This window comes from Talpa europaea (assembly GCF_964194135.1).
Source record: "Talpa europaea genome assembly, chromosome: 1".
Lineage (NCBI taxonomy): Eukaryota > Metazoa > Chordata > Mammalia > Eulipotyphla > Talpidae > Talpa > Talpa europaea.
Window position 1 is genome coordinate 31,060,746 of NC_140073.1, and position 24,606 is coordinate 31,085,351.

Below are 24,606 nucleotides of genomic sequence, written 5' to 3' on the forward strand. Positions count from 1 at the left end.
GCCCCCATGGTACAGATAAGCAAATCAGACTTGGAGGGAGGCTAGAGAATTTGCCCAGAGCACAGAGTCAGTAAGTGTCCGAGCCACCCTTCATACCCCATGATGCTCAAGCCTGTGTTCTTGTGATTACACTGTGATGCTGCTCCTACAGTGTTTGGGGGGCAGGGGTTCAGAAGGCTGCCTCCCCTCCCGCAGGCCACCACTCTCTACTCACATTTGCTGTCAGCTGGGTGGTCAAAGCTGAAACCTTTTCCTGGGAGGCATCCAGCTCCCTCCGCAGTTTGCGAATCTAAAAACGAAGGACAGAGTTAACTTGCTTTGGGAGCCCATGCCCAGGTGGAGCTGGCAAAATAACTGATGGTGAAAGAGCAAACGATGGGGAAGAGCAAACTCATTCTTACCTCTGATTGGCATTTTTCTTCTGGCTGTAAAGAAACACAAGGGAAATTAGACCAGTTGAGCAACAAAGAGCACTACTGTCCTGCCTTTCGGGAATACCATATTTGGATATTTAGAGCAATCGTAAAAATTTACTAGTTTCTCTTCTGCTGTATTTCTCTGGATAAACTGGTTCAATTAAAAAGACCAAAAGAAAGCCTAAATACAAATTGTTATGATTATCAGGAAATGAGGAAGAATTAGGAAGACATTCTAGTTATTTTGGTTGTGAGAAACCCTCCCTTCCCTACCTCCTTCTACCATGTGGAGATGGTGAAAGAGTAGGTACTAAAGAAAAAGTGTGTGAGGGGTGAGCCAAGGTAGGGTTGTCTGATTTAGCAAATAAAAATACAGGGCACTCAGCTAAATCAGAATTTTTTGAAGTTTAAGTATGTCCCATGTAACATTAGGGACACACTTATATTAAAACATTGCTATTATTCTGAATTTCAAATTTAACTGGGTGTTTCGGCAACCTGGAGAACAGAAAGGAGTGCTTATAGGTTAACTCTGCCTCAATGTTCCTCCCTTTTGTAAGGTGCTGTAGCAGGAGCAGCAACAGGACAGGGGGCTGGGAACTCCTATCTGCTAGCCTGGTGACTCCCCTGCCTGCTGCCCACCCCCACCTTGAGTCCCCCTATTACCTGTGGCCCTGGGGAGATAGGATAAAGCCTGTGAACCCTCTTACTGGCAGAGGCTTCCATGCTTCCCTGTCTGTGATGACACAGCTAACTGCCAGCCAGCAACTAAAAGACTAACTCTCTCCTCCCATAGGGGGAACCTACGCAAGTTGAAGAAACCTGCTGCAGGGGGAAACCTTTCTTTCCCGGTCCTCAGGTTCCCTGGGGGCTCATAAAAGAAGGCTCCTCCCACATTCTTGGAAAGGTTTTTAGTGTTTCTTCCTGCCCTTCGCTCCACCCACCTTAAACATCTTCTGGGGTGGAGCAGTGACTTAGGAGCCAGGTAAGTGAGTGAATGTCAGTAAGGACAATATTTTGCTCTTGGGGTCTCACCTTGTGTCCTAAGCCGGTTTTACTATCGATAAGCCCATTATTTTTTAAAATCAGGATCTGACTCTTGTGTCTACTTCTCTACTAGTTCAGAATGCAGAGGGTATGATTCTTTAGATCCAAAGACCCCACCCCAGTCAGCCTGGGCAAGTGGGTGGCTGCTTCCTGTCTGATCACCCTTCACTCACTGATCTCTACTGCTCTCACTCCTGATCCAGCCAAAGAACCCCGCCTCCCTCTTGGTTGGCATCTAACAACAACAGTTAATTTTTAGGTACTCTGGGGCCAAATCATTTAAGCCTCGTAGTAACTCCCTAAAGAAGATTTTTGTAGTTCTCCTGAGGCCCACAAATCTTGCCCAAATCAGCCAGCTGACCAATCTCCTCATCTAAGGAACACTCTCAGGAGGTTGGGGGATATCCTCAGGACATACTCTTCCCTTCCAGACAATATTTATCCATTCCTCTTTATCCAGTTGTCTACCCATTCATCACCACTGCTACCACCTACCAAATATTTATTGATTTTCTATTATGTACTGGGCACTGTTTTAAAAACCCAGATATAGCAATGAACATAACCCAGTCCCTGACCTCATGTTGCTTACATTCTGGTAATAATAACTTGCATTTACTGAATCTTACCATGTTCAGGCAACTCTTGCAAACACTGTATAGTCATTACACCTTTAATCCTTATAACATCCCCTTGAATAGGTACTAATAATGCTGTCTTTTATTTTGCAGATGAAGAAACTGAGATGCAGAGAGGTTAAGTAATTTACCCATGGTCATGGTTGCTAAGTGGTAGAACGGAACGACATTCAAGCTAGTCTGACTTCAGAGCCTTTGCTTTTCACCAGCACAGTCTCCTGCTCCATAACTCCCTTTACTATAGCTACACTCTATGGAAGCTTCCATAAAGAAGGTTCCTGATGTCTAAGTAAAAGGAGGAAAGTCAAAGCTAAGGCTGTCACAGCTGTCTATCATTTGGGAGGCTGGTGGAGGCCCGTCACAGGCTGAACCATCCATGTAAGACCAATTCTACTTCTAAATACCTCTATCAACAGGTCTAAACTCCTTCCCACACCTCTGCCACTGTCTGTCACTGTGTCCACCTGTCCCTGTGGCTGGGCCCAAGTTCTCCATAGCAGCCTAGAGAAATGACATGCTTTGTATCTTTGCCCCCAGCTGCTGCAGCTTTTCTGTACATCTGGGAGCTCAGAGAGCAGCTCTGGGCCTCCCTCCATTCTGTAGTTCCCCTGGGAACTCAACTGCTGCTCAATTGAGAGTAAGCTTAATGCCAGATGTGGCCTTTTTGATTTTCTCTATTTCAATGGCTGGCCATGACTTCTCCGTGGCAGTTGTTTGTTTAGATCATGTTGCCTTTTCTTTTCTTTGTAATTAAAAATCACAGCAAATTGCAGCCAGAATGAACTTTCTTGAATATCTAAGAATTACAAAGATTTTGGGATGGGTGGGCCGATTATCTTCCAATAAGAGCCTATAAAACAGACTCTGGTCTGGGATGGTGGCAAATAACTTGAAATTCTCAGTTTAGATACAAATAAGAACATGTTTACCCCAACATTTACAAAGGTACCTGAGAATTCATGTCAGAATTTCATCATCACCAAGCAGCTAACAACAGATTAGGGATCACACATTAAAAGCGCAGAGTCTAGCGAGACTTAACAGTTTTCCTTGGAATTAGCAGACTACTCTAATCTGAAAACAGTCAAATGTTAGACTATTTTTTAAGTCCACAAAAGTCACATATACTCTCAGAGAAGGCACTTGTACAGGACATTCAACAGCAACCTTTGACTCCATGACTGGTGGAATGCCTCAGAGACCACCTCACCTAGTTCCTTGATACTAAGAGCTAAGCTGAAACCCCCAGAATAATGGGATGATTTATACAATGTCATACAGTGAGGAAAAAACAAAGATAAAATCTCAACTTTTACTATCCAGATGAACATGGAATTATTAGGTCTTTGGTCATTTATGAGTTTGGATCAGCCCAGAATTTCTAACAATCAATTTCATATTTCACAAAACACCATGTGCACACACCCAGAACAAGAACTACTGGAAAAGCAGCCTCTGACTGTGAAAATTTCCAGTTTCCTTCATGAATTCTCACAGGCAGAGCAGCTAGTGCTTGTCCCCTCCAAGGCTGGCTGGCGCAGGGCAGCATCCCATTTTTTGTTCTTTTGAGCAGAGCACACCCCCTCTGTTTGACAGGAAGCCCTGGGACTCCACTAGGAAAACATGGGGCCTGAGCTCCTGTTTGCCTGCTCTGCACCCACCCTGTATCACTAGAGTACCCATGTCCCTCGAGTCTTCTGGTGCTTCCTCTGGCTTCCTGCTTTCCACAGCAGATTTCTCTCTCCACATAAGCCATATCCCCAGGGCTTGGCCCAGAGTCTTGCATATACTTAGTGCCAGTACATATGGCTGAAAAAGTGAATCTAGCTTTGAAGATACTGTCCTTCATACCCACATTGCAGTTTTTTTATTCTAGAAGGAAAAACTAAGCTTATCCATTAGCTGACTGCAAGAAGGTCATCTCTATGGTAGATAATGACTTAAATATCCCCTCTCCAAGGTTACTAGACACAAAGCTTTCAAAATGAAAAGCAGAATTCTGTGACGAAATTTCAGACAAGATGACCTGCTGAGGAAAGAAGTATTCTGAAGTTGGTGGGGTCAGGTGGGTAGAAAAAGAGTTCACTTCTAGACCCTTGAAATCAGACTATGCCATCACTGAAATCTGTTCACTACAGGCTTCAAAAAGAACATTGAGCTCCTGGTCTCCTTATCTGATTCTGGGGTGGTCCTTTACTTACAAGGGATTACATACAGATTTTCCAGCTATGTGGCTTCAAACCTAGCATTAACAGAAACTGAATTTTTTTTAAAGATTTATTTATGTATACAAGAGCTGGGGTACAAGCCAGAGATGCAGGGGGCAAGAGGATTCACCAGAGACAGAGTGGGGAGCAGAACAGGCAGACTGGCTGAAATACACTGCGGGCAAGACAGGAGAGGTCTGCTGTACCATGTGAGTCACCTCCCTGGCTGGGGATCGAACTCATGCTGCAGTAGCTGTGGATTGCTTCATAGTGCTGACGCTTAACCCTTTGCACCACCAGGGAGGCCCAGAAACTGAATTCTTAAGACAGTTGTCCTCCATGGATTTAGAGACTAAAGAATTTTCAATTATTAATTAATAAAATGATTTTCCTATATTCCCAAATCTATGCTTTTGAGATAGTTATTCACATAGCTATAAAAAGCAAGCACCACGGAACAAAGCTTGTACCATATTTGATTTTTGTTCAGTAGACCTCTCACTGATGACAGCTAACATTTACGAGTGCTTACTCTGTGTTGTACACTGTATTTACTGCTTCACAAAATTTTCTTATTTCATTCTAACCTATTCTCAGTACACTACTCTGTGATGGGCCCTGAGCACTAGAATAAAATCAGAAGAAATCTTTTTCCTCAAGGAATTTATATTGTAGTGAAATAGTCTTCAAAATATTTGTTCATCATTACACCACCACAAGGTAGGGACTACTAATCTTTCTACTTTACTGAAAAAGAAAGTGAGGCAGACAAAAGATTAATGAGTTATTCAAGGCCCTGTTTGAAGTCTACCAGCAAGAGGCCAAGGCTTCTCAAACAGTCTACCTTGCTATCACCCAAAGCACAATGCTACTTTAACAAAGGAGTCAATTTCTAGCTTATTGGTCAGTATATTGTAATCAATAGCTATTTGTGAATTTCAATTCATGTTCGCTAATGAATTGTCCTCCTTATAATGGAAATACTCTTTTTAGGAGAAATGCTATCTTTTATTCCTGACACACTTGATAAGGCGACCCTGGCTCTCATGATCACAGACACATTGCATTGATTTATACTCACTGTTGAATAAATTGATGACGTGCTGGAAACCAAGGAGAGCGAGGATCCGTGAACTATTGAAAAGAAAGAAAAGGTTAATTGCACAGTTGGTTGCAATAGATGCTGAAAGGGGAGAGGAGAAACTCAGTATTAGAGGGCACTACCAGACTGGAGCAACTTAATCTCTCATCTCGACCCACCCTCCTCTGATTCCATGACAGGTCAACAACAATTGATAATTTGCTAAGGGAGTCACTACTCTATTGCCATTTTTTTTTTTTTTACAACTTTCTAAATACTTTTTCCTCAGCATCAAAACAACACATAATTGCTGAGTGAAAGTTTTCAAGTACAACAAAGTGTTAAGAAGCATTTACTGCCTTAACCTGCATGACTCATAATTCTGTTCCCCAGAGGCAGCCTCTGACTGCTCCAGCATATTCTTTTTTCTAATGTATTCCTTCAGGTTGTGTTGCACATATATTTTATATCCTGTGAGCACCTGTCACTTGTATATGCAAAAAGATGAGCTGATAATTTTGAACGTAGGAAGCTAGTAGACACAGGAAACTCACTCTAGATGACCATGTAGTAGAACATTTGTTTAGAAAACATATCTACTGAAAAATGGATGCTTCATTTGATTTCTATGATGTCTACACAGTGACAAGCAAATGGTTCTCTCTGTTTCTGATGAGTATTTTCTGATTCAAAACCTCTCTGCCCTTTTAGCACCCCTCCCTGCTCCCAGTCAGTGGAGACACTTGATCATTTCTTTTTAAGTAATTTTAAAGCTTACTTTATTTAAAGCTTACTGTTCATTTTAAAACTTTTAAAACAAATTTTTAAAAGTTTATTTATTTATATAAGAATTGGGGTACAGGCCAGAGGTGCGGGAGGGCGAGGGGATTCACCAGAGACAGAGTGGGGAGCAAAACAGGTAGAATGACCGAAAACATTGCTGAGGGGAACAGCAGGAGAGACATGAGAGGTCTGCCAGTGCCATGTGGGTTTCTCCCTGGCCAGCCGGGAATCGAACCTGCACTGCAGCAGACAGCTTCACAGTGCTGTGCTCAACCTGCTGCGCTCGACGCACTGCACCACCGGGGAGGCCCTTACTGTTCATTTTAAAGCAGACTGTTACTCTGCGCCTGCACCATCATTCACATCCACCTTCCATAGCAATGCCCAGGGTTCTATATCTTTTCTTCCATTCCTCTCTCTTCATGGCTCATCTGACCCATGTCTCATTAAAAAAAAAATCAGTTTAAGGGGTTAATGGTCAATAATGTCTTTCAGTGTCAATATGGCCACAGTCTAACAGGTTTCTCCTGCCCCAAATTAATGTCTTGCAGTTCCAAAGGGGTCTTTTCTAGGACTAGGTATTCTGGCTGACTTCTCTCTTGGGGAACAACATGACCCTTTAAGGAAAATTTCTTGGTAATATCTCAACAACTTGTTTGAAAGACAGAAATATTCCTGTTGAGACATCACAGGGACCTCTTAATTGGATGCAGCTTTCCTGACCACGGGCAGGGAAGGGGGATGCCTCTACCCCCACTATCACCTGTGGCCCAAGAGCGGGAGGCTTAGGAGCAACTTTCCATGAGCACTAAATGCCTTTTACTTACCACCCAAGAAGCAAACTCTACCCGGATCAGCAGCTGGCAGACGCTACCTGCCCACAAGAGAGCTAACAGAGAGCTCAACCGCCTACCACTGAGTTGCCTTAGTCTCAAAAAACCTCCCGACTTTGCATCCTTCCTCCAGGTGTTCCTATCGCACACTCTGAACCCTGCACTCTGCTCTCAAGCACACCCTGCTCCTTTCCCACTGCAGTCGGTCCAAATCTTTGGGATAGACTCACTAGCATCTCCACGAGCTTCTCCCCATTTCTCTGCCTGCCATCTGGGCGGGGTGAGTGTCCTCCCTCCTATGCACCCACGGAGCCCTCGGCTTGCCCTGCCAGACCTCTTCTCTTGGCAGGCACAGACTGTTACTCTGGCCTGCACCATCATTCACATCCACTTTCCTTAGTAATGCCCAAGGTTCTAGATCTTTTCTTCCATTTCTCTGCCTCCATGGCTCATCTGACCATGTCCCATAAAAGAAATCATCTTAAGGTGTCAATGATCAATAATGTCACTCAGAGTCAATATGGCCACATTCTAAATAGTTTCTCCCACCCCAACTTAATGTCTTGAAGTTCCCAAGGGTAGGTGACTTCAGCCCCATGCCACAGACTGTGCTGTAGAGACTGAGGTGGAGTTGGGGAAAGAGCTGTGGGCAGCAGGCAGCCACCCTTCAGTCAGCTCTTGGGACCACACTGTCCTGCCAATGCCTGCTCCAGAGGTCTGGATGGCCTCTGGCTGCTGGAAAATGGAAGTTTTCTTCCTCTTCTATTTTTCCATCTCATATACATGAAGAGCACATCTGGCAAGCATTGAGTGGAGGTAATTACTTTTCTCCATAATTAACTCCTCTCACTTGGTAAATAGCAACAGCAAGGCTGGAATCCAAAGAAAGATTCCTTGATTTCCACGGTCAGTCTCAAACTGAGTATGACTTGTCTGAACCATTGCAGTTGGACTGGATGTCCTTCAAGTGAATGAAGCCAAGTCATAGTCTGGATTATATGGCTTGGATACTTCTGGACAACAAGACACATGTGAGATTTACAAAGCCAAAACAACAAAAGCAGGCCAAGCATTTCCCTCCTTATACCTACACCTCCCAAATCTGAAAGTATAAGTAACCACAGAGACTATTTAGGCCATCTTTTTTTTTTTTTTTTTTTTTTTTTTGGTGGGACCCTCGCCGGGGTGGGGGGAATGAACCAGCGCTGCAGAGGCTGCAGGCAGCCTCGCAGCCCAACCGCTGCGCCACCAGAGGAGGCCAATTTAGGCCGTCTTTGTCACTGAGTAATCTGAAACCTAGGTTCATTGACCTGCCTAGGGTCACACAGCAATTCCTGAACAGGGTCAGCAGAATGCGAATCTAGGCATCATTCCCCAGTTCTCATTCTACCACTGGTCCTGTGGAAGGAACCATGCAGTACTAATGGCTGACAGATGGGCCTCTTAGCCAGCATAGGAAGCACAACAGATAACAGGGGCACATTGATGAAGGATCAGAGTTGACCTCAGACAGGTAAGAAAGTCCAGCTGCAACCAAGGCAGAGCCAAGCATCAAGGTAGGACGGAGTGCAGAAACAGAGGGCTAAGAATCAAGAGGTTAGGACCTAATCCCGGCTGCATAAAGTCCTCAAGTCACTTCTTCTGCCTCAAATTTTGCCATAAACAAACTGGGGGTAAAATGCCCTTGGGGAGAAGGATAAAACAAAACATGCCAATTATAACAATAACTATCACCGAGTGAGTACTTACTATAAGCCCTTTTAAAGTCATTTTGCTAAGTGCTTTGCAGGACTTATCTCACCTAATCTTCATTCCAATCCCTCGAAGCTGGCATGATAATTTTCCACATTTTAGTGAACAGGAAATAGGCTGAGCAGGGTCAAGTCCCTTACTCAGAGTCACATGGCTCACAGCAGAGGTACCCGGATTTGAACCACAACTGTAAATGGGGGACTAGAAACACAAGCGCAACACAAGATTTCTTTATTAATAGGCTGCTCTGCTCCTGTGGGTTCCATATGGACTGATTTAGATCATACTAACTCTTAGGGATGATTGCTAAAGCCACTGGATTATTTTTCCTCCAAAGATATCCATTTTAAATAAGCCTCAAGCATCTCTCGAGACTCATGCTATTCAGGTTGACTCTAAGATTGTGTAACATATCAGATGGAAATGAATTTACCTGAAATAACTTTGAAAGGTTGCATCTGGGCCACACCTGTACCTAATGTACATATTTAGGATTCCCACTTCCTTCAAAATGGAAAGTACTAAGTAAATACCACAAAAACTTCACACAAGTACTTGTGTGCTAATTCTTAAATTTCTGTTCTCCTTTTTATTCTTTGTTTTTCTTTTTTATTTATATATTTTACATCATTGTTCTTTTTTTTTAAAGATTTATTTATTTATTTATTTATTTATTTTTTAATTTATTTATTTTTTTATAGAGGCATGTTTTCTTTCTTTCTTTCTTTCTTTGTTTATACATGCACTGGGTACAGTCAGAAGCGCGGGAGGGCGAGAGAATTCACCAGAGCCAGAGCGGGGAGCAGAGCAGGCAGAAGGACCGAAGTACACTGCTGAGGGGAGCAGCGGGCGGCAGGAGAGGTCTGCGCGCCATGTGGGATCCTCCTCCGGTGGCCGGGAAGCAGCTGGGGATCGAACCGGCGCCGCAGAGGCCGCGGGCAGCTTCGCAACCCAGCGCTCAACCGCTGCGCCACCGGGGAGGCCCTAAAGATTTATTTTATTTATATAAGAGCCGGGGTACAGGCCAGATGCGCAGGAGGGTGAGAGGATTCACCAGAGACAGAGCAGGGAACAGAACAGGCAGACTGATGAAATACACTGCTGAGGGGAGCAGCAGGCGAGACAGGAGAGGTCTGCTCACTATGTGGGACCCTCGCCGGCCGGCGGGGATCAAACCGGCACTGCAAGAGGCTGCGGACAGCTTCACAGCACTGCGCTCAACTGCCTGTGCCACTAGGGAGGCCACATTGTTCATTTTTAAACAATGTTTGCTTCCCCCCCACCTCAGTTGTAGTCCCCATAGAATTTCCTTCACCAATCACTCATGCACCATCACCACAGCCTCCTGTGCTCCTACCTCCCTCCCTCCCTCCGATCCCAGTTGCCTTCTATTCTGCTTTCTGGTGTAGAAAGAGTCTAACTGACTCTTGTAAAGGATGTTCTATTTGGTCCAAATGAGAGATGTGATATCCTCCCTCTCCCTACCCCCTCCACTCCCTGAAATGTTTCTGCAAAACAGGGAGTTTATATATTCAAAAGGAAAAACAAATTCTCCCTTCACTAGAATTAAAAATACCTAATTGCTGGGCCTTCCCGGTGGCACAAGGGGTTGGGTCTCAGCACTATGAAGCTATGGGCAGCCACTGCAGCATGAGTTCGATCCCGGGCCAGGGAGCTATCCCACATGGCACAGCAGACCTCTCCTGACTTGCCCGCTGCTCCCCTCAGCAGTGTATTTCAGTAGATTTGCCTGTTCTGCTCCCAAGTCTGTCTTTGGTGAATCCTCACACCCCTCCCCACACCCCACCCCAAAACTTGGATGCATAAATAAATAAAATAAATCTTTTTTAAAAAATACCTAATTGCCTAAGTCCTATTTCGTTTGTGTAACTTAATAGCTTGGAAGAAATAGAATCGAAGATGCCAAATCTCCCCAAAAGACAAACATGTCATGTTTCTAGTGTATTGACAACAATCCTACACTCTCACCCCTTCTTACCTCTGTGCTCCAGTTCCATATCACCATGAATCACTACATTTACAAAAGTCTAGACATTGCTTATGGGCAAGCGCTTTGTATCAATCTCACTTTGACATCCCAGATAGGCCCCCAGTTGTGCTGCCTGCAGCTTGACTCCAGATGGAATAAATAAAAGCTACCTGATGATGATACAGTAATGGTCCGGGACCTTTATGAGGCGAGATGTGCTTGTTTGGACAAGTTTTAGTACCGAATGTGGTGCACTCAGATACACACTCTATAGAGAAGACTAATACCACACAGGACACATGCCACATGCAGGTCGTCGTCAGGAGGCCTGGGCAGGCTCCAGGACCACCCTGGCTAGAACACCAACTCCAAACAGTTCAAGACAAACTCCCTACTCCTTCACCTTAGGGTCTGCATATCTTCTACTCTTACTGCTCGACGTGGTTATAATACTACATTCTAGCTCTAAAATCCACCCAAACACTCTCAGTAACCCGGGCTCCACCTCTCCCCACCCCACTATAATCCCCTCTCCTAGCAGCTTCCCATATATGGATTTACAGACTTGTGTCTGCTCACACAAGTCTGGATGTCACTGGATACAAACGATACATAAATCAGGGTGGAGAGAATTAAGTCACTAGGAAGATTACCCAGGGGCTAAGAGCTCTGTAACTAAACTCTTCAAAAGCTGTATTAAAAAGAATATAGGGCAAAATCAGAAGCCCGTATCCTGTATTTCTCTCCCCCTTGACTTGATTTCCTAAATAATGGCACAACTTTGTTCTTTTCTACCAGCAAGAATGCTGGGCGAATTTCTCTACTCTCACTGGGAATGGGAGCAGAGGGAAGCCCCTCCCACATTCTGTTCAGGAGCTGGCAAAAAGGGGCCACAACTCAGGATATGGCCTTGGCTCCATTTGCTTAAGGGTCCTCTTGCTCTGGTTGGGGGCTTCCAGCTGCCAGGACACCAAAGCTGAAGCTGGGTCTATACACTGTTTCCTATAATGACATTACTGCGTTAACATTTACTATACATTATCTCATTTAATTCTCATCATTCTGGCTCAGTACTATTATTTTTCTCAGTTTATTAGTGAAATATAGTGGCACAGAGAGGTGAATAACTTGCCAAGATTGTATACCTAAGAGGAGAGGAGCTGGAATTCAAACCTGTTAGTGTCACTTCATGTTCTTAACCGGTTATCAGTGAGTGCTGCTGCCAGTGTGCTATCAGCCCCACTGCTGGGAAGCTTTTGGGGTTGGAGGTGATGTCCCCCCACAGCATTTTGACTACTTGCTTTCCTAACTCACACTTTGAAAGTGTGAGCTTGAAGTGAACAAAGGTAAAGAGAAATGGATCGAGTTAGGCAACTGACTGGCAAAGTTGCCCACAGAATTTTTCTCCAAAATTCTGATTAAAATGAATGAAACATTAAAATCAACCCAAAATATTCCACTAATAAACAAAGACGGAAGATGGCACAACTGAATGCAGTAAAGGTAAAAAGCTGGATTTGAGAAAAGAAAAAGAAAATTCTGGAGCAGAGCAGAGGCATGGCTGTGTCAGCACAGGGAAATGAACTCTCCCGTAACCTACTGCCAAGACGGTGAGCCAGAGGCTCAACCTCAAGATGGAGGCGCATGCCAAGAAACCATGGCCCAAGGCCAAGGAGAGAAGTCGAGAGCCCAACTCAGTCAGCTCTAAGGTTCACCAGTATTTTTTTCAGTAGCCTCTTCTGAAGTCCTGCGGGGTTAATTAAAAGCCAGACCCTACTACTCAGAGTTCTCCAGCCCCGACCCCCAGAGGAAGTGGGAGAGCTGTAAGCACTTTGCAGGGGGGGCTTCTGAGGTCAACAAAGTAAACCTGGCATCGAGGACCGTTAACCACACCTCATAACCGAGAGATGAGTCTCCCTCTTACCTTCTTCAAACCCATCCCGGAATGAGCCTGAACGGCTCATGGTCCTGCTCTTTTCATCCAGGGACATGGAACTATTCCGGAAGCGGCTGTCAGTGTAAGGGTCATACTGCCCATCGGCGTTGGAGAGGCTGTGGGTCCTCAGCATGGTGGGATTGGACAAGCTCATCTGGGTGACAGTGGTGGGACTCGCTGGAATGAAAGCAACAGAATCAAAAGGTTGGAAATTCACGTCTCTGTTCAAGTCCTGGATGGGGACAAGGAGGCAAATGCTTATTATCAGCCATATCCATCCCTGCCAACTTCTCTCCCTTGTCTCTCTCCTCAAAGGTAGTCACATCAGCATTTGAGTTATACATTTAGAGCTAAAAATAAGGAAAGAAAAGTGGGTCAGTTCCAAAGCAAGCCTCTGGGCCTCAGCTTTGCAACTTGGCACGTTCAGACAAGCTAGTGTCACCTTCCAGGCATGAGCTAATTACTCCCCAGGCTCATCTGGAACAATTCTCTCTAAAGCCAAAAGCCCAAAATAGTTCAACCGGGCTTTTGATCAGATGGGAAGCATTTGTGCATGACAAGAAACTCTTGCCTCAAAGAGTTATGGCTGGGAAAGGACACTGTGAACACCGATCTCATTGCTGCAGATGGGAAACACTTAATATTGATGCCTTAGAGAGGGTCAGTGCAGAGGGGGCGGGCATACAACTTCAGTCAAACTGGACTTATTAAAATCATAGTAACGCACTATTTTCCAAAGTATCCACTTGGTTAATTAAAAATAAAGAGTTAGGGGCCTCCCTGGTGGCGAAAGGAGTTAAGCGCCAGCACTATGAAGCAATCCGCAGCTACTGCAGCACGAGTTCGAACCCCGGCCAGGGAGGTGACCCACATGACATGACACAGCAGACCTCCCCTGACTAGCCTGCTGCTCCCCTCAGCAGTGTCTTTCAGTAGAACTGCCTGTTCTGCTCCCCACTCTGTCTCTGGTGAACCCTCTCACCCCCAGAACCTCTGACGTGTACCCCAGTTCTTGTATGCATAAATAAATAAAACTTAAAAAAAAAGAGTTAGGTCTTACTCAATTACAAACCACACCAGTCCTTTAAGACTCTGAGTTTGTTTCACCATGTTCAGAAAGGCTACCTGTCTAAAGAGCAATAGGTGACTGGAAAGATTATGCCCCCTCTTACCAGTTCCAGCTCCCACCCTGCCACCCTTATGTAACCTCCCCCGTAATTCCAGCCAGGACTGATCTTGCCTGTTTACAACTGTATATAATACTTGCTATCTGATCACATTCTGCTCATATGTAACTTTTGACTGTTCTCTTTTATACCATTTACAAGTCTGTGTAGGCGAGTTTGTCTCTCTAAAAAGGAACTCATTGATACATCAGCCAGAATTGCACAATTTCTTTTCCTTTCCCCATTGTGCCAGTCACAGCATCTTGTCAGCAGTAGGCATTTCCAAGAATACTTATTTGATTAAAACCTGATTTTTATTTCCTGCTTAATAAAGCAAGGAGAATAACCAAAAAGAAACAGAACACAAGCTTCTCAAGAATAGAATGGTTTGCTTCTCTGTACACTACCCCTACCTAGATCTACCAGGTAAAGAAAATTACTGAATAGAGTACCAAAACCTTTTCTATTTTCTCTACTCCTTTGGCTATAAATCTTCTATAAACAAACTATATTGCTAAGGACTGATTAGATACTGAGAGTGATGGGACCACGTCTCTTTCAAAATATAAGATAACCTCTACCCTATGGAGCAAAGCAAAACAGTTAATGACAAGTGGCAACTCACCAAGCTGGGAGAAGTTGAACCTTGTTCCTGAGGGAGAAGTTACACTGGAACCAGAGGAAAAAGGCGAGTTGGCAGCGGTGTCCTGCAGGCCGCCTGCAGAGTGAGACCGTAACCATTCTTTTGCATCTTCCTGTGTGCGAAGCTGGGAGGTGGGAGTATACCTGGACAGACAGGGGACAGCAGGGATTAGCCAAGAACAACACTTATGAAAATCAACTCTGTGGGGCTGATGATAAACATATGAAGAGAAAATATACATCCAAAGATGATGTAAAAAAAAAAAAAATCAGATCACTCCACACCCAGCAACTTACGAAGTTTCTCAAAATCTATTTTGCTACTTAGCTGCCTTTGGGGAAAATTGCAATGCCTTTTAGTTTGGAGGGAAATCCATCAAGGGAGCAAGATTGGTAAAAGCTCAAAAGAACCGTCACTGGGCGTATTTATAACATGTTGATTCATGACAGTGTCATGTCAAAGCCCCCACCTTGACAGGACAGAAGCAATAAAACGAGCTGCTGCTAGAGCTCTGAGGATGTTTTAATTAGATAACTCGTGGCATCTCGTTTTAGCACACAAATAGGTGGCCATGAATCACATCTCAGAAGCCAGGCAGGGAAAGGGGTGTGAGGACACTGGTGCTTACAGTAATTGCTCCATCAAGGATAAACAAGTTCATAAAAGGAACCCCAAGTCAATGCTTTCATACAGAGAAGGGTCTCCAGAAGTTGTGTGGTCCTATTTATTCTGAGTAAATATATTTGGTAATGACTTACTGAATGTCTGCAACGAGCTAGGTCCTTCAGACATCAAGCTGAAGCCTCAGGCCCACACAGTAGTGTGGATGCTGCTATTGCCATTTTACTTCTGGTAAGGTGAGGAGGGCCTACCTCCAGCCACACGCCCAGATTTCATTCCATCTGTGTCTGATTCCCAAATCCACACTCTTCTCATTATACCCACAGGCAGCAACTGTAATTTCTAAAGTGCCCAAGTGGTCAGAGTACCTCGGACTAACAAACAGATAATCATGGGGTGACTACAGATTATGTAAATAGAGGGTTTCTTTTGGTTTCAAAAAAGGTGTTGTGGGTGTATCAGATGTGTGTGTAAGAATATTTCTTTATGTTTTTATTATAGTGATGGTCAACTCTCCAAGTCACTTGGGTGCCTAAAGATAGCTTATCACATATCGATATCCTGAATTATTTTAAAAAGTCAGGCCGTCATGATTTTGATAGGATAGATGTGCTTCTGAAATATAAACAGGATTTCAAAATGTTAATATTTAGAGAGATTAGCTTTTCCTTGGTACAATGGTGGGGCATCAAACTCAAGCTCATATTAAGAACCATCACCACATAAGCCTCTACGATGGATGTTGACAAGCAGCCCCATAGGCATGATACAAACTACTGAATACCAAAGCCTTGCCAATTCCCCCTTCATAGGTTACCGTGCTGAACTTCCTCCTACAGGACATCTGCTGAGAGGACTTTCAATAATTTTATTCTTAGAGTCTTAGAACTTTCCTAGGAGCTCCTATTGAAAGGAAGCATTGATACCTACCTCACATTACTGTTCAAAATGCTTGCAGCCTCAATAGCCACAGGTTATTAACTATGGACATACATGACAGCAACGAAACATTTCATTCCAAGTTTCATTTTTTTGGCAAAAGCACTTAATGCTTTACTGCAGGGTGAAGCTGATGCTACAAAGACGAGGTGCTTAGAGAACAGGAAAATGACAGCCGCACCACTAGGCATGACAATCACAGGCAGGCACAAGAACTCAAGTTCCTCTGGGTAGCAAAGTGAAGTTGATGGCACAGGCAGTGGTGACTTCTAGCATCTTGTGTTACCAGGACTGGCACCAGAAATAAACCCCAGCATGACTTACAGTGCATGAAAGGACATTCCTCCCTGGTCGTCCTTTCTAGTTTTCATTCAAAAACTGATCACATCCATGTCTTATTGGGCACTGGAAATGGACCCAACTGTTGAGTATACTGAAACAAGTGCAATTTAGATAGCTTTACCAATTTTCTATAGACCAAAGGCTCAAATTTGGGGGAAATGTTTCTCTTCTTTGTTTTCATCCTGGCTAACAAGTCAACATGCTACAAGTCACGTCCTTTCTCTTAGAAGACAGTCGTGGACAGAATGGTCAGGGTGAAGAGCTCAGCAATTAAGACACTGGCCCCAGAAGCAGCAGTAACTGCTTCTGAGCTTGCCCTGGGATGTTTTTCATGAGGTGGTTTCACCACATTCAGCCTGAAAAAGCACAGCCTCTGCTCAAGCAAATAAGCCAACAAACAGGAAGATGAGGAGCGAGTGTGAGGAGAGCCAGCGTCCCAAGGGTCCTGGTGCGGTGGCCAAAGCGGGAACCCCAGTCCAGCCCAAACGCCCACCAGCCATGAGAGAGCCACACAGCCACGCCCCAAGGCCACACCAGGTGGCACGGATGCAAGGAGGAAACACAGATACCTGAGTCCTTTCTTAGGCAAAGTGTTCCTATCAAGGTGCGGGTCACTGTAGGAAAGTTAAAACAAAAATGAGAACTTGAGCACAGCAGAGGAAAAGCAGGCAGTGCGAAGAGGGGAAGGCTGAGGGGGGGCAAAGACACCTGCAGAGACTCCCTTCACCAGAGTGTGCCCTCACTCAGCCACACATGCAACACATTCGGGGAAACGAAAGAAACCCAGCCTCGGCCAGTGCTGACACCAGTCCATACGTTACCCCAAGTTGCCAGGAGGCCTGAACCACTCAACCCCAATTGTTCCTCCTTTTCCACAGTTCAGAGCAAAACTCAGGGGCTGCCCCACCTCCAAGCAGAGCCCGTGCCTTCCGCTGCCCAGTCGCCCATCTCTGCACCACCACTGCTTCTCCGGGAGAGAGAGATGCCAGCTTCCTGGCACCCCTAACTAGGGTCCACCCCCAAATGCCACTGGCAAAGACTTCAAGTGAGAGAAGGGACTCGTTGGAGGGTTTCAAGAGGCCAGCAGTCTGCATATTTGGAATTCATCTGTAACGAAGTGAATTCCAGGTCCCTCGCAGTTTCTGCAGCCCTTGCAGGGTGCTGCTAGGAGCTGAGCCCTTGGGCCTGCGTCGGGGCATGTTACAACTTGCTGGCAGATAAAGTCAAGGCATTTGGATTGCCAAAGAACAAGGGTGTAAGGCTTGGTCTGCGAGTCTGACAAAAACAAAGTTTTTGCTGTTGATGGGCTGAAGATGGTTTCATTATTATTTTTTTTTTCTGCCTAGCATGAAACATCAGCTTACTATGTTTGGCCAAGCTATGGCTCCCCCACAAATTTAAGGTCAATAGCCATCACTGAGGCCCACCCACAGGGCAGCTGGGGGCAAACAAATCTCTTCATTGGTGAAGCCTCAGCACTCCACATTGTCTTTCCTGTGATCTTTATAGGAAACAGCACACAGAACACAACAGCCTGCAAGACATAATGAGCCAAACTGCAGCACAGGATTTCGAGAGGGAGAAGAGCCAGCTGTGTGGGGAATGGGGAGTGGAGAGACAAAGGTGAGGGCCAAGCCGCACAGTGGGTGGTAGAACAATTCTGGATTGGGGGGGCAAAAAAGGAGGTGCAGCTAGGAAGCAGGAGCATGCCACAGGAAGATTGAGATGCAAGTGAGGGCTTCTGCCGCCCCAGCTCAAGTGGCAGGGTTTGAGGTTCCTTCCAGGGAAGGGAGGGGCCTGTCCAACTCCACCTCTCCTAGGCTTTAGTGGACAGCAAAACGGACCCTCACTGGCATGTCCAGGGGCAGGGGTGAGGGGGGTCACAGAGTACACTTGAGCCACAAACACAAGCAGAAGCCTCAGGCCAACAGCCTCACACAAAACATCTGGCTTGACACAGAGGAGCAGAGAAACCTGGAGGCTCGGTGGGGTCCCCAGCCTACAAGGTCATTACCTGTCCTGTTTCCTGGGCAGAGTACTTCTGCAGAACTTAGGGCTAGCGGCAGGGGAAGAGAGAGGGCTAGAAGTCCAGGCAGGTAGAAAACAAGAGAAGGAACATTAGATTGGAAGAAAGGGAAGTGCTGTTATACACAACGATTAAGACATTTTTCTTTTCTCACTGCTGACAAACCCGGCTTTCTTCCCTAGGTGGAGAAACTGGACACACCGCTACAGCAGTGAAATGCAGAGTCCTGAGGACGCTTTGTTTTCGCGATTTCCTACCTCTGGCCAGCAGTCCTTCAGTAGGAAGGTGTCTGCCATGGTGACCACCAAATCTACCCAGCTGCCTAAAAGCATCCTGCCCTGCCCTCCATGGCCACAGCCGGCCACCTTCTCTGCCTGCACGGTGACAAGGGGAGAGAAAAAAAAGCTATTGATGAACAGACAGAATAAAATGGAAGGGTTTCAAAGGTGGAATGCCATTTCCAATGGAAGCTTTCAATCTGTCCCCAAGAGCCTTCCCACGGCTCCGAGCCTGAGAGGAACTACGGTGAAAGACAACAGGAAGCAGAGCGAAGCTTAATGCCAACCCAAACTGGCTTCCCCGCAGAAAGGTGGCAGCAATTAAAAAGAAGTCTCCCAGGCACAGGGGAGCTAATGTTGGGAGTTCCTAGCGAGATCTCTTGACTCTTGGAAGGGCGTCTCATCGAGAGTTAAAGGCCACCAAACGCACAGCACCAACCTTTCCGACAGTGTGGTCTTCACGCTGTTGGTTCTGACAAAGGGCGTCAGCGAGTCGTCCTTAGAGGAGGCAAGGAGGCCCGTGGAGGAATTGTGACTCAGTCCCCCTCCACTGCTGAGGGAGATGTCAATGGACTCGCAGCTTGTGTGGAGGCTGCTGACGGACTGGAAGCCCAGGCCGTCCTTGCTAACTGCGGAGGAGCTGCTGGCGTTGGTGCCCCAGGTGAGGCTGTTGGAGGGCCCTGAGTGGGCTGAGCTGGGGCTGGAGGCTAGAGGAGACTGGTTGATATCCACATTCTTACTGTAGAGAGGGCTGCTGCTCCCGCTGCTCAGGACGCCGCTGCCTGAGGGGGACTCTAAGTTACCTTGCTGGGTCAAGGTGGCATGAGGATTGGAGATGACCACTGAATTTTTCATGTTTTCAGCTGTGGCGATGGGTACTTGCTTGCTAGGTTTTCCACCAAAGAGTCTGTGAAGAGACAAAGGGTTTTGTGGGGTGAAGGGGAGGCCCAAGCTATTAAAGTGTGGGGGGCACAGGAACAGGTGCACCTGAGGCTTTCTGGGGAGGGACGCACAGTTGTCCCTCCTGAAATGGCTAACAGCACTCCCTTGGGAAAGCCTGCCACACAGTGTGCCCTCAGGCTGATGTATCACAAGGCCCCAGCTTCAAATTCCAGGCTGCTGATGAGCCCCTGGTTCTATCTGGGCCAGAGGGAAACTTTCTACAGGCCTAGCCATGCTGGTCCAAGACCTTGCCTCCCTTTCTTTCCATAAATAGAGTAACTAGAAAACAGTCCTGGCCCAGAAAACGTGGAGAGGGAAAAAAGCTATCTTAATCACGCTTGTATTCATGACCCCAGGCACAAAGCAGGCACCCAGTTTATGACAGTCTGTTTCTTTGATCCCTCAGCACAACATGTAGAATCAAGAACGGAGTCTAGATCTGCATGGGGCCTGGGAAAAGTATCTCCACGATTTATCTTCAAGGGAGAGTCCAATGTAAAAGATGTGTCTTTTAGGACCACAGAGCTAGCACTACCTGAAGAAACACACAAAGTCTGGCTAAGTTCATAGGACATCAGTCCAGACACACAGGGCGTGAACTGTGTCTCTGTGACAGATACACAGAAATGCCATTCTATGTTATGTCCCCTCGCTCATGACCAAAAATGGGCCATCAGAATGGTAGGATGGTAGAACTGCCCTAAAGTCAGTGTGTGGGACATGCTCTATTAATGTAAGTAAACTCCAGCCACTAAAACCCTTGCAGAATAGGTACCCCTGAAAAGTGATGAAACTACTGCATATCATGAAAGGCAGGCTAGGCTGCCTTTCATCAGCTACTCAGAATGGTATGCAACTGATCTCTCTAAATAGTCCTTACAAATCTTAATTATTTAGAAATAAACACACACATAGTCAATCTGCCTTGTAACATCCGGTATCAGATAAGAAACACTTTTTGCCTAGTGACACTCAGAGACTGAAATACCCTATTGTAGGATCTTGGCTTTAAATACTTGCATACTTCCAGTGACAGGGACCTCACTACTTCAACTGGAAACCTGCTCCATTGCCAAGCACTTCCAATTGTTAGAAAATCAAAATCCGATCTATCTTCTTCTGACTTTTATGTTTAGTTACTAATCTGGCTACACAGAAAAAGTCTTTTTCTGTTAGTCCTTCAAATCAAAGAAAGCTATCACACTTCACCTAAGATTTCTCTTGTTCAGACTAATAAACAAGAAAATTGAGAACACCTTAATGATTTAGGAAAAATGCAATTACCAGGAATTGGCTGAAAGGCGCTCAATGTAGAGCCCAGAAGCTGCACACATTTTCAAGTATTCCATTACATTTGCCTAAGGGTCTAGTAAAATGCCTTTGTAGTTACTAAAGGAAATCTATAATACCAAGGAGCGAATATTACATATAATACTTGAGGCAAGAAGCCGAGAAAATGTTCATTTACAAGGCAATCTGTTAAAACAACAAAGAGTAGCTCAATAGGACCTTCCCCTGAAAAAATAATCATTACTGAAATTCTAATAATCAAGTCTAGACAAAGAACAGCAAACTGCTTCATTATACCTTTCATGAGGAATGCATCTTCTGAAGTCTTTTCAAACATTCCTTTTCATCCTCAAATATGTATGTGTGCGCATCATTTTTATTTTTTCACTCCTTAATTTTCTACCCATGAGACTTATTCTTTCCTACAGCAAGACATTTCCTGAGATGGCAAATGAACTATGCTTTTCAGTTGGAGGACGGCCCCATGGATTTGATGAGTATTACGAGATATTATGTGATAATATGAAGAAGGGAAAGTTGTATAAATTTAAAAGAAACTTAAAAAAATAGTGAATACTAACATTTGCACATAAAAATTTCCATCCAGCTTGGGAATGCTAGAAAATGTCTTTTTTTTTTTTTTTTTTTAATAGAGGCATGCTTTATTTATTTATTTGTTTGTTTTGTTTTTGTTTATACATGCACTGGGTACAGTCAGAAGCGCGGGAGGGTGAGAGATTTCACCAGAGCCAGAGCGGGGAGCAGAGCAGGCAGAAAGACCGAAGTACACTGCTGAGGGGAGCAGCGGGCGGCAGGAGAGGCCTGCGCGCCATGTGGGACCCTCCTCTGGTGGCCGGGGAGCAGCCGGGGATCGAACCGGCGCCGCAGAGGCTGCGGGCAGCTTCGCAACCCAGCGCTCAACCGCTGCGCCACCGGGGAGGCCCGAAAATGTCTTTTTAAGGTGACAGGACATCAATGCCTCAGTTTTTCAGAAACACTGTATGTTAAAGAGGTTTTTTTTTTCAAAGGAAGCTCAACTTTCAGAGACGAATTTGAAATAATGTATGCAGAATAAAAAGTAAGTCAGGGATACTAGGCTATATGAAAAAAAAAAAATCTGGCGAAGATCACTGGTATAAAGACGAAGAATCTCAGTCACAGAATTGGCAAGGACAAAAAACTGGTCTGCTTCCTGCGAGCTGTTGACCCAGGTATTAAGATATGATCTTGGATGGTAGCTAACTTTTATTGAGGGCTTACTATGGGCCAGATGTAGCTATACAGATTAATCTTCACAAGAGCTCTCAAATAAGTATCATCGTCCTCATTTTACTGAGGCAGAACTGTTAGGAAAGGTTATATGGTGGTATTAAGGTGGGCGAAAATGACTGATTCCAGAAGTTTTTGTTTCTCATCCCAACATGGAAATATAATCAGTGGACTGCAAAATTGCTAGCAGGATCTGACCAAAGCTTTACTCTACGACTAAAGCAGAGAAAGACAGAGGCCACCTGAACTAAGAAACAAGAAAGCATTAATCCAGGATGCCATACCATGCATTCCTGTTTCGCTCAGCATGACGGGCCCGCTTACCTGCGCAGCGTGGGAGAGGCCACGTCAGGGTATTTAGCCCCTGGCTGGAGAGTGGTCTGAGCCGCACTGGACATAGGCTGGGCTGCAGGGTTCACTTTCACTGAGTTACAAGATGCCACACTCTCGTTGTCCGATGAGATGCCTTTCTCCTTATCTGTCTGGTTGACCAGACCTGGGAGAGAGCTACCGAGGGCCGTTTTGGAAGGCTCCCTCAGCTTGGGCACCGGCAGGCCTGCTGACTTACTGCTGATGTTAGAATCTATGCTGCTGGTACTAGACCTGTTCCCAGCTCCATTCCGGCTGGTGGACTTACTGGGCCGTGGCAAACTCCGGTACTGCAAGTTTGTCCGGGAGCTGAGAGACAGATAACCATCATCCTGATTCTGAACCCCATCCATGCTCGTCTTCCGACCAGTAGACCGACCGACAAGTGCAGATGACTTTGGGATTTTGCCCAGCGTGGCTGATCTGCTGGTAACAGTGGCTCCACTGGCTGTGATCATGGCCAGACCAGCGGCTGAGCCGCTCTGCTTCTTGAACCCAAAGCTGTTGGCATTGGCGGTGGGCGTCCTGGAGCTGCTGGGGAGGGCTTTTTTGGATTCATCACCACTGCTGCGGCCTGCATCTGATGGGGAGCGCTTCACCTGAGAGGCTTTGGGAGACAGTCTTCCCTTCTCAGATACCTTTGCATCATCTGTTTTTCCTTAGAGAGAAATAAGCAAAGTTAGCCTGCAGACCAAGAAGCCAGCTCATCCAGCTCAATCTGTTTAAAATTCTCCCTTCCTCCAACAAGCAGGTTCAGTTTGTCCTTGGGGAAAGCAGTGCCCTGGGGAGGCTGAGGAAAGAGCTCTTTATAAAGATAATCTAGTCTTCTACTGTCACCATCAGCCTTTTAGGTGATGTCAGTGATTTTATGCATTTGCAAAGCAGTCTAAATTTACCCAGAGTGAAGGAAAGCCAGTCAATCACTGATATGTCTGGGAAAGAGATCTTGCCTTTTATAGACCTTTCCCTCTTTGTCCATTAAAAAGTTGCCCCTAAAATTTGCAGGGGCAACCCCTGACTCCCTGCAGAAATTGTCCTTATTTATACACATCAATGACAACATCAACTCAACATACCAACAGCTCAGAAACATGTGCCCTTGGAGGCATGTGCACTGGGCATATTAGCTTTTCCCCAGCATATGATTAAACCAATGCTCAATCCTCCTAAGCAGCTGAACCATCCTCAGAGTCCAAGAGGCTCACGTGCTTACATATGACTACTTTACAAAAGCTGGCCCTTAGCACAGTCTAAACCCGAAGGGGAAATACCCTAGCATTTATGGGGCCTTAAAAACAACATCGAGTCCTTGCTAGAGTGACTCCAGTTTTGGTTTGCCAACTGACAGCTGTGGATTCAGGACAGCATGTGCCTGACTCACCGGTTCCGGGGGTCTTGAGCGTGCCCGCAGGGGCAGCTGGCTTCGTCCTCGGCATGGTGATGCCCACCTGTGCTGTCATGCCTCGCCGCCAGGAGCCCGTCTGTGAGATGACGGGGTTCTTCTTGCCTGAAGTGCTCTTGTCAGACTCGTCAGACACGTCAGAGGGGTTCCGCCTCCACTTAGACCCTGGCTCCATCTTTATGCCGCTGTCTGAACCTCCGTCTGACTTCTTGACATCATCGCCAGACCACAGGGAGCTCCTCTCCACCTGCGAGTGCTTCTCGCCGTCCGTCTGTGGATGAGACCATGGACTTTAGTCCCCCCTCAATGCCAGGTGAGGCGGCCCTTCCCCCCAGGGGAAAATAACAGAGAATGCCTGGGCCTTCATACTCTGGTTATCTCCTTACAAAGCCTGATTTAGGGGGCCCAGGGGAAGTAAAGAATACAGCTATGTCCTAGAAGGGAGACAGAAGAGCCAAAGGGCTCAGGGCAGAGGGGGAAGGAGTCCCATGGAGGAGAAGCAGCGAGCAGATGGGATGTGGCAAGAATTCAGCCACCAATTCTGCCACTTGGCGACAAGCCTCCTCCAACTCCAGCGGCCTGATCTCTAGCCAGCATCCAGTTTCCCTTTGTTCTGCGCCTCCCTGTCACTCCACT

At 45.9% G+C, this 24,606-nt stretch overlaps 1 protein-coding gene across 5 annotated transcripts in view; it reads right to left on the reverse strand.

Annotated features, from left to right (window-relative positions):
- NAV2 (neuron navigator 2) overlaps window positions 1-24,606 on the reverse strand; it is a gene marked incomplete at both ends in the record, with an annotated part of 712,365 nt that overhangs the window by 34,508 nt on the left and 653,251 nt on the right. For all 5 annotated transcript variants that reach the window (XM_084252230.1, XM_084252229.1, XM_084252228.1 and 2 more), the window contains 10 exons: window positions 215-289; window positions 402-425; window positions 5,390-5,442; window positions 12,672-12,860; window positions 14,475-14,635; window positions 16,964-17,008; window positions 18,409-18,474; window positions 19,138-19,605; window positions 22,524-23,226; window positions 23,950-24,241. In XM_084252230.1, the coding sequence (XP_084108356.1) occupies window positions 215-289; window positions 402-425; window positions 5,390-5,442; window positions 12,672-12,860; window positions 14,475-14,635; window positions 16,964-17,008; window positions 18,409-18,474; window positions 19,138-19,605; window positions 22,524-23,226; window positions 23,950-24,241 (2,076 nt within the window). The remainder of the gene's footprint in view (window positions 1-214; window positions 290-401; window positions 426-5,389; window positions 5,443-12,671; window positions 12,861-14,474; window positions 14,636-16,963; window positions 17,009-18,408; window positions 18,475-19,137; window positions 19,606-22,523; window positions 23,227-23,949; window positions 24,242-24,606) is intronic.